Source organism: Carassius gibelio, chromosome A6 (genome assembly GCF_023724105.1).
Source record: "Carassius gibelio isolate Cgi1373 ecotype wild population from Czech Republic chromosome A6, carGib1.2-hapl.c, whole genome shotgun sequence".
Taxonomy (NCBI): domain Eukaryota; kingdom Metazoa; phylum Chordata; class Actinopteri; order Cypriniformes; family Cyprinidae; genus Carassius; species Carassius gibelio.
The window spans coordinates 4,094,504-4,111,120 of record NC_068376.1 but is presented as its reverse complement, the minus strand read 5'-3'; the positions used below and the strand labels follow the sequence as shown (position 1 = coordinate 4,111,120).

The 16,617-nt window shown below is 40.1% G+C and overlaps 1 protein-coding gene across 1 annotated transcript in view; it reads left to right on the top strand.

Annotated features, from left to right (window-relative positions):
- The window catches only part of LOC128015289 (voltage-dependent T-type calcium channel subunit alpha-1I-like), a 75,374-nt gene extending 59,009 nt beyond the window's left edge, over positions 1–16,365 (top strand). The window contains exons 28-36 of the mRNA XM_052599001.1: positions 172–242; positions 1,820–1,898; positions 2,427–2,548; positions 3,851–4,264; positions 6,022–6,168; positions 6,461–6,595; positions 8,683–8,830; positions 11,194–11,390; positions 12,087–16,365. Coding sequence (XP_052454961.1) covers positions 172–242; positions 1,820–1,898; positions 2,427–2,548; positions 3,851–4,264; positions 6,022–6,168; positions 6,461–6,595; positions 8,683–8,830; positions 11,194–11,390; positions 12,087–12,653 — 1,880 coding nt within the window. The 3' untranslated portion in view covers positions 12,654–16,365. The remainder of the gene's footprint in view (positions 1–171; positions 243–1,819; positions 1,899–2,426; positions 2,549–3,850; positions 4,265–6,021; positions 6,169–6,460; positions 6,596–8,682; positions 8,831–11,193; positions 11,391–12,086) is intronic.
- The last annotated feature ends 252 nt before the right edge of the window (positions 16,366–16,617 follow it).

Sequence of the window (16,617 nt, the reverse complement as noted above, 5' to 3'; positions counted from 1 at the left end):
TTAATGCATTAAAATACTTTGAATGCATTACATAGTAAGGCTTTATGTGTTACTAAATATACCAGAACTTTCTGAGTGGAAATCCTACACCAGTTTTTTTCAGTGAAGAAAGGACATGAGCTGAATAAATGACCCAGTGTCGTTCTGTGGGATTTTGTCTCTATTTCACAGTCCTGAAGCTGTTGAAGATGGCGACAGGAATGAGAGCGCTGCTCGATACTGTGGTGCAGGCGTTACCACAGGTACACACACACACACACACACACACACACACACACACACACACACACACACACACACACACACACACACACACACACTCTCTCTCTCATACACACAGACACACACACAGATACTCTCTCTCATACACACACACACAGACACACACACACACACACACTCTCTCTCATACACACAGACACACACACAGATACTCTCTCTCATACACACACACACACACACACACACACTCTCTCTCTCATACACACAGACACACACACAGATACTCTCTCTCATACACACACACACACACACACACACACACACACACACACACACACACACACACACACACACTCTCTCTCATACACACAGACACACACACACACACAGATACTCTCTCTCATACACACACACACGCACGCACACACACACACACACACACACGCACAGACAGATACTCTCTCTCACACACACAGACACACACACACTCTCTCTCTCACACACACGCTCTCTCTCTCTTACACACACACTCTCTCTCTCTCTCTCTCTTACACACACACACACACACACTCTCTCTCTCTCTCTCTTTCACACACACACACACACACCCACACACACCCACACACACGCACACACACACACACACACACACACACACACACACACGCACACACACACACACACACACACACACGCACACACACACACACACACACTCTCTCTCTCTCTCTGTTTCTCTCTCTCTCTCTCACACACACTCTCTCTCTCTCTCTCTCTCTTTCACACACACACACACACACACACTCTCTCTCTCTCTCTGTTTCTCTCTCTCTCTCTCACACACACTCTCTCTCTCTCTCAAAAGAATAACCTCTAAACTATCAATCAGAGACATGAGGAGATTGAGTGTGAATGTGAAACAGCCAGTTTTGATTGTCAGTCATTTAGAGCCTTAGACATCTCCGTATAAAATCCAGCAGATCCTGATGAGAGTCTGAACAGACAGATTTGATTTTGACGTTCAGTCCTAAAGTTGTAGAGACTCATGAGAAGTGTCTGGCGTGTGAATGAAGCGTTAGACGTGCTCTCATCACATCGTTTCAAGAGTCATCGAGTGTTCAACACGGCTGTGCGCAGCTCTTCAGTGACTCATTTCACACTCATAAACACATTAAACAGATGGCGTCGATCTACAAACCTCCTTTCGCTGGATTAACTGTGCCACTGATCACAGTCCTGTAAATGTGTCAATAGTAGCTTAATTTATGTGTTTTAAGATCAGGATTTATATAAAACCGCTGTGTGCATTTGAGTCACACGTATGTGAGGAATAATGTGAAGCGTTTGTTTTCTCAAGCTCTCGCCGGCTCAGATGGGCTTCCAGCGCGGCTAATGGAAACGAATTAACCTTGAATGTAAGCAATGAAGCAGCTGTGAGTGCATGACCAGCACAAACCTCATTCTGGGAATTAAATGACTTTCATTCTCAGTGTTGACGGCTGTTTTAGTGCTTGAGATGAGCTCAGCATGGCACGACGGCTACACAAACACTGCTGATGTGTGTGTGTGTGTGTGTGTGTGTGTGTGTTTCGTTCAGGTGGGGAATCTGGGTTTGCTCTTCGTTCTGTTGTTCTTCATCTACGCCGCGCTCGGAGTCGAGTTGTTTGGAGAACTGGGTGAGAGAAATCACTTCAGTCATAAAGCACATAATGATCTGTTTGCATATGCATTTCTATCTTTGACTGTGACATCAAAAGTGGAAGAACAGTAAAGACATTTCTAATGTTACAGAAGATCTCATTTCAAATAAATGCTGTTCCTTTGATCTTTCTATTCATCTGTGAATCATAAAAAATTAATTGCATGATGGTTTCCATAAAAATATCACACAGCACAACTGTGTTCAACACTGATAATAATCAGAAATGTTTCTCGAGCAGTAAATCATCATATTATTCTGATTTCTGAAGATCATGTGACACTGAAGACTGGAGGAATGATGCTGAAAATACAGCGGAGCATCACAGAAATAAATTACACTTTAACACAGATTCACACAGAAAACAGTTTATTTAAATTGTATTAATATTTCAGTATTTTTGACCAAATAAATGCAGCCTTGGTGAGCAAAAGACACTTCAGATAAGACGTGATTACTTCATGAGTTAATTCTGAATCTGTCTCTCCGTGTGTCTGTGTTTCAGTGTGTAATGTTGAATACCCGTGTGAAGGCATGAGCCGTCACGCCACGTTTGAAAACTTCGGCATGGCGTTCCTCACTCTTTTCCAGGTTTCTACAGGAGATAACTGGAATGGCATCATGAAGGTAGAGCTCATGCGGGTGTCACTTAAACTATAGCTATAAACCATATAAATCAGCTGCATTCAGCCGGAATACAGTGTTGAGTCAGTCACATCCAACTAGATTTCTGGATTTAAAAAAAAAAAAATAGGTGAGCAATTGATGTGCTGCTTGATAAATGGCTGTAAAGATTGTGTTGATTAATCATTAAGCTACATTATGCTGAATTAAGATAATGTATAAGGTATATAAGGTGTATAAAGTAATTTATATCATAATACATTCCCTAGGTGATTAGAAAGTAAATAAATATGCATTGAATTGCAAGCTTTTTTCAGAGCAGAAATCTGAGCATTGGATAGAGACAGGTTCAGAATGTTTGTTAGATTTTGTTTTCTTCCAGAGGGGATTTAGAATTTCTCTTTTTATCACCCCATGAATCAGACATTTATGAAAAAACACATTTTCACCATGTTTTGGGAATAAAATGTGAAATATGTATCAGGTGACTGATGTATTATCAGTAAAAGCCTTAAAGGAATAAAACCGCAAAGTTTGGTGTATGTACTGAAAGAGAAAAATCTTTTTAAAGATATGGATTGAAACTGAAATGTTGATGCAAAAAATACAGAGTACATTACATTAAACTCTTGTATGTTTTCTTTCCACTAGTCTGAAAGCAAAATAGAACAACATCTCATGAAAAACTATTATTTCCTGTAGTGTCTCGCCTTAAGCAAAAACAGACAATATTTGACCCTGGAGCAAATATTTTAAAACTGAGAATTATACATCTTCTAAAAGCTGAATAAATAATCTTTCCATTGATGTAAGGTTTGTTAGAATAGGACAATATTTGGCCGATTTATTTGAAAATCTGGAATCTGAGGGTACAAAAAAAATGTAAACATTGAGACATCTTTAAACATCTTTAAATTGTCCAAATTAAGTTCTTAGCCATGCATATTACTAATCAAAAATCATGTTTTGATATATTTATGGTAGGAAATTAACAAAATATTTTCATGGAACATGATCTTTACTAAATATCTTAATGATTTTTGCATAAAAGAAAAATCAATCATTTTGGCCCATACAATGTATAATTGTCTATTGCTACAAATAAACCTGCTTCTGTGCTCCAGGGACACATTTGTGAAACAGCAGCATGTTTAAAGCAGACGTGACACTCTTTTCCTCAGCAGTGGCAGTTCGACCAGCAGCCGTGATGCATGAGAGATATTTAGCTGATTTCGTGTTTTCTATATTAGCCGGTGTGAAGGAAATGACAGAAGTGGATAGTCATTAGTGTGTTTGTGCTCCCAGGACACGCTGCGCGAGTGTCCGCCGGGCGACAGCTACTCGTGTAACTCCAGTCTGCAGATCATCTCGCCCATGTACTTCGTCAGCTTCGTTCTGACGGCTCAGTTCGTCCTGATTAACGTGGTGGTGGCCGTGCTGATGAAGCACCTGGACGACTCCAATAAAGAGGCGCAGGAGGATGCAGAGATGGACGCAGAGATTGAGATGGAGCTGGCGCAGGGCGGCCTGTGCTGTTTGGGGCGTCCGGAGCGCCCAACCGGGACCGATGTGGGCAAGAGACCGGCAGGAGGCTGCGGGAACAGGCAGGAGGCGATGGCTGCAGTTCACACACACGCCAGCACCAGCCAGAGCGGACTGACACCGTCCAGAAACACACAGGACACGCAGAACCAGAGGAAACTCTGCTCACCGGCACAGGTGCGGCTCGACCTCGCTGACATACTGAACACCGGACACAGAAGACATCACAGCCAGTGTCATTTACTGTAAATAAACAATCAAAACATTTGACTAAAGTCAGTCTGAAAACATAAAACAATAGATTTTTGAGATTTAAACCAATTCAAGTTTGAGAATGGAACTGAATAGCAGTTGTGATGTCATCAAATTTGCATACCGCGTTGTGATTGGTTTATAATGTTGATGTTACAGTTACTATAACATTAACTGTAATGATTACTATAACCAATAATTGAATCAGTGTCTATGAAAAATAAATAATGAAATCATAATAACTGATACTGTAACCGATATAACTATTATGATAACTATAATAAAGACAACATTAACTATAGCAACAACTATAATGATATCTGTAACAATAACTATAATTATAAGGTTAGCTATGATAACTATAATGATAACTATAACCGATAACTTTAACAACAACAATAACTCTAACAATGTTAAGTATAGGTCTAATGATAAATAATAACTAATAACTATAATTATAACTTGAAACCGATACTGTGACCGATAACTATTATGATGACTGTAATAAAGAAAACTTTATCTATAATAGTAACTATAATGTTACCTATAAGTATCGTAATAACTATAATTATAAGGTTAGCTATGATAACTATAATGATAACTATAACCGATAACTTTAACAACAACAATAACGATAACTTTAACAATGTTAGGTATAAGTCTAATGATAAACTATGACTAATAACTATAATTATAGCATTAACTTTATTAACTTTTTTACTAACTTTAACTATAACCATAACAATGATAACTATAAACATATATAGCAAGAACCGATAACTATAATAGCAATAACTTTAACTATAATCTTAGCTATAATGACAACTATAACTGTAATGATAACTATTATTGATAACTATACCGATAATAATAACTTTAACAATAATGTTAAGTCTAAAAATGATAACTATAATGATAACAATATTGACAGATGATAACTCATTTATTTCATAATTGTGCTGTAGTTTTGTCGTCTGCTGCTTTAAATGCTCGACTCTGTTTATGGTTATAGTTTTCTATCATGGTGTGAACGGACCCTAAAACTGAGCTCAAATTTTAAGACTGAGATTCAATGCAGCTGATGAACATATAACTCATATCTGATAAAGTGCTTCATTTGTCTAGTGTGATTTACTGCACTGTAAATGAAGTGTCATTAGAGCAGGTGTATTGATGAATAGTATCTACTGTATATTGAAATGATAATATTCCCCTGTAATCTCACTGTAAAGGTTTTGTTTTTGAAGCGGGACAGCAGTCATAAATCTTTCATGAATCATTACACTGAGTTATTGTAAATTTCCTTCGTGACTTCTGATAGCCCGCAGTGATCGTGTATTATGTGCGTGTGTGTGTGTGTGTGTGTGTGTGTGAGTCTGTGTTAATGGAGACACATTGTGAGTCATAAGAGGAAATGAAGTCGCAGCTGAAACACAAAACAATCTGTCCACATGTGATGAGCAGTGAATCTCACACTGATGTCTGGTTCACACTGACAGTGATTTATTGCTGCTCGCGGTCGGCGTTCACACTGCTGGACGCTCAGAGTTAAGACACTCTGATCATGAACAACATGCAGTGTGGATGAAAACAAGACGCCACTCTAATTTAACCTTGAATCAGTTTTCTAGCTGCTGAAAAATTCACAAGAATTCACTGAAACAAATACAAATGTGTGTCAGGAGAACCAGTGGCTGGAGAGCGTCTCTCTGCTGATGAAGGACTCGCTGGATGGAGAAATGCAGATGATTGATAATCTCTCCGGATCTGTGTTCCACCATTACTGCTCTCCAGCTATCAGACGAGACGGCAGGAGCCGATCAGGAGAGGTGAGGATACCTAACACAAACATCATCATGTATGACAGACTAATTCTAAATGAAATGAACATGGAAACAGCATCTGAAACATGTTGTAATTAATGCATACAGTGTGAGATCTCCTTCAGGCTGATTTTAAGAGCAGTGATGAGAAAAGAAGCTGCATTTGAAACCCTGTCTGTGATGGATCATACTGTGTGTGTGTGTGCGCGCACGCAGCAGGTCATGTGCATGAATGTTCAGATCCCTGCATGCATCAGTGTTTTGACAGCTTCCTGTGGTTATGGTGTGTGTTTTGTAGATCCGGCTGGCAGAGGTCGAGCAAACGTCTCTGATGTCGGAGCTGATGTCAGATAAATCCTCCTCACCAGCGCTGACTGATGACATCAGCCTGGACGAGCAGAGCGACTACCAGCTGCTGGACAGAGACTGTAAGGTGTGTGTGTGTAAAGACGCTCCAGCTCCCAGCGCTGTGTGACAGTCACCCTGCTCTGCTCTGATTAATCATTATTGACATGCTTAATTAACTGATAAGTGGATGAGGCTCTGGGTTGATGTTTGGAGCTCCTTTGGGATCGTCTCAGCAGGATCTTCTCGCTCTATCTGTGTCTCTGGTGCTTCTGCTGGCAGACTCTTGTGGGGAAGCACAAGATCATACTTGACTTGCACTCAACACTTCAAAAAACATCAAGAAAATCATCTGTCATCCTGCACTCACCATAGGCGTAGCTTGACGTTTAAACCTTTTAAAGAAAAATCAACTTGGTCAGTTAGACTTTTAAATGCATTGAGTTTTTCTGTAGTAAACCTACAAATACATACTACTTTCAAGTTATTTGAACTTAAATAGATCAGCAGTAAGGGCATGAGGTTGCACCATACATTGTATGTACATTTCTTTTAACAGCTGTGCTACATTTTATAAATAAACACCTTGAAAATAATGCACTATAAACATGTTTGTCAACGCAATCTCAAAGGCTTTTATTTAACAAACCAAGAAGTCAAATGTAAAAATTTATCTCCACAAACTTTGCAATTAAATTATAGTGCATTTAATTTATTAAGTAACATCGGAGCGAGCTACTTTTTGGATAATATAAGATTAAACTTATTTTAGTGAATAAAGTACCATGTTTCGGCTTTGTTAGGGTGGGTAAATTACACAAAATCTTATTTTATCCTTGCCTTTAGAAAATCCTCAATCAATGTGCTCCATAACAGCTTCACGTGGCCGTAAGCTTTTAATCTAACGTGGCTCTAAGCACTATGCATCGTCAAAGTTTCACTTTCACTGTGACTATGCCATTACATGTGGTGTTAACATGGAATAATTATAATGGTTTACCATATGAACCCAGAGTTTCCACATCAGTAGGATAGTGATAAAATCAGCATCCTCCATCTGGAGACTTGTGGTGCATTTCTGGGCAAAACAAAAAAACATTGTCGACCAACAATATAAAATGCGTGAAAAAATGCATATTAATTGGTTATTACAAATTATACCACTACTGGAAACTACTGTAAATTGATAAACTGTTTGGCGTGATGACGTTATATGTCTCAGATGGCGCCATGTAGTCTCATTTAGCCACTTGTTAGCAATCGCCGTTTTTCAGAAACATAACAGTAAAAAAAAAATATTAGTGGGGTGTAACTGGTGTATTTAATGTCGTAGAATAAAACGTGAAAGTATCTTGAGCCTGTGTGAACCTCGGACCTTATTTTAGAGATTTAACCAAAATCCCATTCAAAAAACACATTGAAATTCTAACTCGCTTCCGGGTTTTATCATTGTTCCACCACTCTATATGGATGTACAACACTTTTCATATGTCATATATCATGTCATTTTTTTTGTGTGTATAATATTTGTTATAAATCAATTATTAAAAAAATGTAGCTAGAGAGCACTACAGCGGTGAAAAACAATTGTTATAATGCACAAAACTTTGTTATAGCCAAAACATAAAATTAAATTAAATCTTTATTTTTACATTGCTATAAACAAAAGATAAAAAAGAGACTCCCCTACGTGTTTTACCAAAGACCTGAGAGGAGTTTTTTTTATCTGTTGTTTATAACCATGTTAAAATAATAGCCTCTTAATAAATGTATTATGTGTGCCAGGAAAATCCTGTTTTTTGGGTATTTATAAAGTTTATTTTTGAGGGGAATGGATATCTTTGGTTTTTGCTTCTTGTTCATAAAATGGGAATCAACTCCTTTCAGTGGAAAACAAATATTTAGCAGTTATGTTCATGCTGCCCTTTGTCCACATGAAATAAATGGGGATAGACTAAACTTATCATCCTAATAGTCTCTGAGATTTATGAGAGATATTTCTATACGTCATCATTATATCATGCGTTGTGTGGGGATCTGGAACATTCATTGAAAATCCTCTCCTCTACTTCAGTTCTCAATTCAGATTTAGTTGTAATATGCTGCGTCACACTGCTGTAGAGACAGTGTGATGTGTGTGATGAGACGCACATGAACCGCTGTGTGTCTGTACAGGTGGAGCAGGGCAGCACTGACCTCAGCACAGACGTGGTTGTGTGCAGAAGCTTTCATCCTCCGAGCAAGGCCTGCAGTCCTGAGCGAGACAGACGGGATGTGCGGTGTGAGACGGGTCATCAGCTCCAGTCTCCAGCTCACGGCGGAGGTCTGACACCATCTGTGTGTTCTGAAGGGTTGTTTACCCCAGATGTGTTCTTACACTTCAAGAGGCCATATCGAGTTGTTATGTTCTTTGTTCTGTTCCATTCATTTGTCCAGCTTTTTCTAAACACCCTAGCAACCATCCCCAGATCACCCTAACAACAGCCTCACAAGCACCAAGAATGCTCGCCCTAAGAACTGCATAGCAACACCCTAACAACCACATAGCAACATTTTAACACCAACACTAGTAAGCATCCCACAATGTCCTAACAACCACCATTGTGACCTCCTTGCAAGACTTTAGCAACAGTCAGCCCTCAACTGCTCAAAATAATCTAGCAACTGCATAGCAACACCTAATAAACCCATAGCACCACAGAACCACCCAGAATTATCAAGTAGCCACAAGAACACCCTAGCAACTGCATAGCAACCAGCAATGACACCCTAGCAACACCTCATTGACCACATGGGAAACTTCCAACATCAACACAGAACACCCTAGTAAACATCTTGCAACCAGCCAGAACACCAAAGCAGCCTCATTGGAGCCATTGAGATCACCCTGGCAACCACCCAGAACACCCTAGAAACTCCATAGCAACACCCAAGCAACCACCTTCAATTGCAAGGCAACCACTTGCAACAATTTAGCAACCACCTAGCAGTGCCACACTAATCAACAAGCTGGAACACCACAGAAGCCACCAAGAACACCCTTGCAACCAGACATAGGACCCTAGCAACTCCATAGCAACCACCCATATTATTCAGGAAACCACCGGCAACACTTTAGTAACCTCCCAGAACATCAAACCAATTGCCTAGAAATGTATTTATCTGTCTGATCGTGAGGTACTGGATGAAAGTGAAGTGAAAGTGAAGTGACATTCAGCCAAGTATGGTGACCCATACTCAGAATTTGTGCTCTGCATTTAACCCATCCGAAATGCACACACACAGAGCAGTGAACACACACACACACACACACACACACACTGTGAACACACACCCGGAGCAGTGGGCAGCCATTTAAGCTGCGGCGCCAGGGGAGCAGTTGGGGGTTCAGAGCCTTGCTCAAGGGCACCTAAGTCGTGGTATTGAAGGTGGAGAGAGACCTGTACATGCACTCCCCCCACCCACAATTCCGTCCGGCCCGAGACGAACTCACAACCCTTCGATTGGGAGTCCAACCCTCTAACCATTAGGCCACGACTTCCCATAAGGCCTTAATACCTTTAAAGTTTAAACTTTTAGGGCCCTATTTTAATGATATAAACTCAAAGTGTAAAGTGCATGGCGCAGGTGCGCTTAGGGCATGTCCAAATCCACTTTTGCTATTTTAACGATGGAAAGACGGTCCATGCGCCGGGGTGCATTTTTGGAATGGGTTGTCCCTATTCTCTTAATGGGTAATGGGCGTAACATTCAATAAACCAATCTGAGTGTCATCTCCCATTCCCTTTAAGAGTGAGATGCGCTCGTGCTAGGGTGGATCACTATTTCCATGGCGGAATTTGTTAGTGGAAAAGCTGAACGCTTCTCAAGCAAAGAAACCAATCTTCTTGTACGCGAAGTTAAAGCGCACAAGCAGATCATCTATGGTAAAAGCAGGAATCCACCAAAGCTTCCTGAGGTGAAGAAGGCATGGGATGAAGTAGACTTTCATTCATCGTTATAAGTAGTAATAGGCTGAATTGCAAATAGGAAGCCTAATTTTACTGTAATACATGATATGTCTATCCATCATTACATTTTTATATTTATGTAGCCTACACAATAATATTATTTTACACTGTAATCCTTTTGTTTTTAATATTTGGCATGTTTGTGTGATGTGCATCCCTGTGTACAATAGACAAAGTCAACACGCAGTGTGGACCCGCCCAGTGGCACATTTTCTACCAACGCGCTCTTTAAATAACAAAAACATATTGCGCCATTGACTTTAGACCAGGTTTGAGCTGATCTATGGCACAGTCTATTTTCAGCTCCTTAAAATAGCAATTTGCCTGAACACACCTCTTTTTTAGACCAGTACGCCCATGGGCGCACAAATGGGCGCAAATGCATTTGTTAATTAAACAACGTGGTGTTGGACTGGAAAATGAAAACAGTGCCGGACTGAAACTAGCAAACACACTTGCGCTGCACCTTGCGTCGCATTGCACCGGGTGTATGTTAGGGCCCTTAAAGTTTGAGCTTCTAAAACCTTCTAGTTAGGCTTTCCCAAATCAACATCAAAGTTTGTCTTGATAACATATTTAGTTTTACACATATAAATGAAATTCTCACAAGGGAAGCTGTGGTGTAAAATCACCTGTTGTGTTCCACTGAAATAGGCTGATGTTTTGTTTGTGGCAGATGGCAGTGGAGGAGACGGTCAGACGTCTTCACCTCTCTTTCATCTCCCGGCTGAGTTTTTCCACCCTACCACCGCTGTGATTCCACAGGGCAGCCCAGCCATCGGAGCGGCCCAGTCGGGCTCCAGACACGCCTCTCCGGCTTCATGGGCTTCTCTCAGGTCCCCAGGGGCCAATAGCAGGGTCATGGGCTCTCAGGTAAAAAAACATGACAGATAACCATTCAAACTCAATCAGGACTTAGAGTCCAGTGTCTAGGAAACAATAAAAGGATGAAGGGGTCTTGAGTAGACAGACTTTGACTTCAAGCATCAGGTGAGGTCCAGTTTGCAGCTTATTCTGGCCAACAATCATCCACTTAAGATGCAGTCATATTTACCATTGCTTGGTAATTTTTTTGCAAGTGAAATCCAGTTATTCCAAAAGGACTCCATGCAATTGGGAGTTCAGAAAAGGTTTGTTTATGTTCAAGTTGGTTATGCAGATTCGCCACACTAATCAACAGAACTCTGCTTGAAAGTGACTTCAGTGTGAGCAGTGATTTAATCATCTATACACTATAGGCAATTGACCATGGACCTCTTTTCCCCCAGTGGAACTTGATGGGAGGCCACCTTTAGACCACAGGGCTGTTTGGACATCTTGTTTACCTGCTACTAACTGGTTCAAACTACTAGAATGTCTTTTGGAGCTTTGAGGCTACTGCACTTGAAAATGCTGTCAAATCAAGTTCTTCCTCAAAAGTTTACTATCAACTAAGCACCTTCTAAGCACCTGATTTCCAGGTGCACACAGACAGAAAATCTGCAGTTGCAGATCTGGGTCACCAAACACTCTCATGTCCAGATCCAGGTTTGTTTCTCTCCTGACTCTCTTGTCTTTTCTTCGCTGCAGACGTCCCACAGGAACTCCTTGCTGGCCACTGGCAGTTCGGTGAGCAGCCTGGAGACCATGCTGGAGGAGGGCGTCTCTACACTACCCCTGATCTGCAGAACACACATTCCTCCTCCAGAACTCACCCAGAGACCTTGCACACCACAGACTCTGTTCAACCTCCAGGCCACCAGGGGGCACCAGAGGAATCGGAGCAGATACAGTGACTGCACATATCCTAACAGGATCCGACAAGACCCCTCCGATGAGGACACTGGATCCGTGGTTAGGGCTGGAGGACCCAGTCAGGCTGGTAATCCTGAGCAGTTATCGGATAATCTGAGTAGCTACTCTCTGACCTGTCTGCACCCGCCTGATTCGCTGGCACTGCCTCTGGCCAAGAGGTGCAACAGCACTGGGAGTTTAGTACTGGGGAGCCTAGCGGTCCGGAATAAAGATGGGAGGTGCCTTTATGGATTCGATCCCTGGACTGAAGCAACAACTGAGGAATCTGAGAGGGATGCATCCCCCTTAGGCACCAAGACGTGCAGCCAGACTGTGGGTTCTGGCTGCCGTAAGAACAGATGAAATGTGTGGTTTGGTCCAGGTATCAGACACTGTGTGGTCTCTTCTGTGAACTCGTCTCCATGTTTATCTCGAATGACACACATCTGTTTCCTGTTGTGCTACTGACCACAGCAACACAGTGTATTTTCTTCTACAGGCTATTACACTGGATGCTTCAGAGGAGATGCAGTAGTCACGGAGTAGCATAGAATATTCTGGAACATGAGGAACTTAAACTCATTCAATCATATCAAAAACAGACTAACAATGTCACCAGCCTGAGTGTGTAGCGATCTTTAGGTGAAGCTGGGCGTGTAGCATGTGACGTGTTCAATGCAGAAAGATCCCATACAATGCTGCGTTCAGGTCATGTCGAAATGATTGCAATTATGGGTGCTGTGGTTGAGAAAACCATTTTCTCCTAAAAACATTTAATCTTCCCTGAAATGAGACACTGTGGAGGATAAGACTTGTTTTTCAGAGAAAATTGTTGGCAAATTGTTTTGTTTAAAACATAAACAAAATTTAAATTGTTCTGATTTTTTCCCAAGGATGTTTCGATGCTTGTACTGGGAAACAAGTCAAAATACTGAACAAGACAAGAAGTGCATCTGAAATTTGGTAGTGTTTAAATACTACATTTGATGAGGAATATCTACTTGCATTATGTTCTTACATCATTGTCTGTAGTATGAATGTTGGCATCAGCTGCGCCTTGCTGCCATTCAAAACTACTCATGGGATTGTAAGCTGTCCGCTAGTAGTAGATCAGATACCTTTTGCCTGCTATTTTACGAATTTGAACATACTACTCAGATGCTGTTTTATAGTAGAGAAATAGGCGTATTCTGATGCACCAGATGGACTATTTTTCAGGGAACTGGCAAATTATGAAAGCTCTGATATTTGTGTAAAAACCAAAATGGCAGCGGTTTTGGCAGTCAAAGGTAATTTGGCAACTTCAGAGTGCTGTAGCTGTGATGTCAAAACCCAGATGGTTAATGCGCCTCTGGTTCTCAAACAGTGTCTTTTGCTTCGTTCTTATGCAGAAATGTTAGGGTTTTAGCAGCCGCCCACAGATCATTAGAGCTGCTGTCTGAGTTTATAAAATAAAAATCTAAGGAAACATTTCAAGCCCAAACCAAGACACACACACACACACACGGAGTGTTGGGAATGGTTGAGGATCTTCTGTGGGTTTTGTTCTTGGATCTTCTGTGTTTGTAGTATAATGATGGTAGAAAAAGAAACATGAACCCTAACCCTAAACCCAGTGAGCTGGCCAGCTAGACAACGTTTTAAACTTTATATCTTCTCAAGAAATTGTGAAGGAATACAACTATGATGGAGTTTTATGAAAACCTGATTACCAGAACATAGTGTAGCGTACATGTCATTCACATAGGTGTAATTCATGGGCGAGATTATGCTAATTGTGAATGAACGTACATGTGCACCCTATTTCTGAATGATTGGAATTCATTAACATGCGATTATCAAATCTGTATTTTTGTGTGCAGAGGAGAGTTTTTGGAAAGATTCCTTAGATTCATGTATTTTCGTCCATTAGGATGTTGAGCTGTTAGCTGACCGTTGTGGAGTTTGTTTCAGTTCATTTCAATCTCTAATGAAGGTTTATTGAAGCTCCCTATGTAGACAGTGAGGTTGCTCACTAGGGTTTGGATTAGAGCTGATGTTTGTCTCTGGAAATCATGCATGAGAGATGATGTAACTATACTGTGAAGATGGCAAAAAGTTATTTATTTTTAAAGTATTAAGTGAAATTTAATTCTTTTACCTACGTAGTTTTACATCTCTGTCTTCCACTTTGCATTTTGTACAAGCACCTCCCTTAAAATGTTTAATGTTTCTGGCCTTTAGTGACATGCTGTAACGGTGGCAGATCAGTGAAATTATTTTACTGATTTTGTTTCTCATCTGCACAGCTGATTTTTCTGTAAAGGACTCTCAATGCACATTGATTTATGTAGACTTTAGTGACCTTATTCCAAAACTCTGCAGTGATCAAATCTTTTCCACTGGATCTTCATCATTGGAAAAATCTGTCACAAAGTCATTAATTTCTCAGACCTAAAAAAGTGAATTTAATGATAAATTAAATATATAATCACCTCCAATATTTATGCAATTGCTCTGAGATTCTTTGTTCTTGTGTCTTTCCAACCAAGCGGTAACTGGTGGCAGAAGAAACTTTAGTTCAAATAATCAAGACACTGTTTTTCACTAAATGAACACAAGAATGATATTTAATACATGAACTGAACAATGCATAGCAATATTGACCTCTACTGTATATATATTTTTACTGAAACATGTTGAAGCATGTTAAATGGCACACATGATTACAGTGAACATTTTTGGAAGATGAATCATCTGATTGTTTTGAATCGATTCATTGAAATGCAGCATTCAGAAGTGATTCATGTAAATGGACTGAAATTCTTAACTCGATCAGTGTTTTTGCTCTTGAAATTTAAACTCAAGACTATGTTCAAACATCTCTGATGCTTGTATACTTGCGGGTTGTGAGATGAGAAGGGTGTGAAACCGTCTTTCTGAAATTTTACGAGCATTTAAACCATTGCAATATTTACACAAATTTAGTTGCCATTTAAATTACATAGTAAATATCTTGTCTCCTGCCCAGCCTTGTCTCCAGTTTTCCATTTAGATGAAACTGAATTTGCTTTGATTTTTCTGAAGTTCAAAGGAGTTTCATTCATTTCCCATGTGCTGTAGCATTTCATCATTCACACTCCTAATAAAGTGACTGAACTGCTTTACTGCTGTCAGTGAATCAGCAGAGTTTTGGTTATCGTGGGTAGTTAATCAGACTGTAATTGTCTTATGTGGAATCAGTGGTTGATTCGGTTCACTGATGTCTGTCAGAACGGTGAGGAGTCATCTCATGAGTCTGATTTTAGGGTGAACGTTTCGTTGAAGTCAGGTAACGATGCCCCCCATCAGATGAGATCTTAATGAGCTGTCAGAGGATGAAGTTCTCACTTACGCTAGAATTGAGAAGATCCCTCAGATCAGAGCTGATGCTGGTCGCCACTTCATGCCCAAAGTAAGTACCAAAATAATGTATCACAGAAAAGAACAACTTTTTTTTTTTTGCCACTAAATTGTTATTGATGTAAGTTGGTTGTCAATTTGTTTCTTTTAAAATGCATTGATTTTGGCATGAAAATAGCCATTGATGGGTGAATAAAATACAGTTGCATTAGAATTTTTTAATGCACTCAGTGAGAGATGGTACTTTCTGATTTAATGATTCTCCAGAGGAAGTATTCACTTGTTCCGCTGGTTCAGTCAGTCTAGTCATGACATATATCAGCTTCCAGCTCTGAAAAAGTCCTGCTACCTCAACTAAGTAATACTGAGTTGTACAGATGTTTACAATAAAAGCTCCAGATTCAATTTGAATTTCAATTTACTGCTATAATTACAGAGCTCTGCTGTGCACCGATAGCGTTTTAATTAGACACTGGCATGATGGCGTTCAAACCGGCTGGAAGTCGACAGCTCATAACGCTCAGATTCACGCCAGTGCAGAGATTCATAATTAATTTCGTTGCATGCAATATCTGCACTTATTAAGAGAGTTATGATTTTAACACAGTGGAACGAGGAGAGAATGAAGGAGCTGTTGAGAGAGACAGACTGCTCATGATCGGTTTCTGTGACCGTTCAAATTTAGATTCATGTTGTGTTGTTAGAAAAAAATAAAAATAAAACACACGCATGATTTATGATGAATGAGAACAATCTGCCCCAGACCACATTATAATTACTGCAGTTCAGTGATGAGCACAAACTGAAGTCAAGCGCTGAATGAACATGAATCTTTTAGTATGTTGTGACAGAAAATGTGATGCAAGACCCTGATGGCAAATGGCACAGGCTTACCTCTACATTAAAGCAATACTTAAGGCTACATAAGAATATTAAATAAAATATG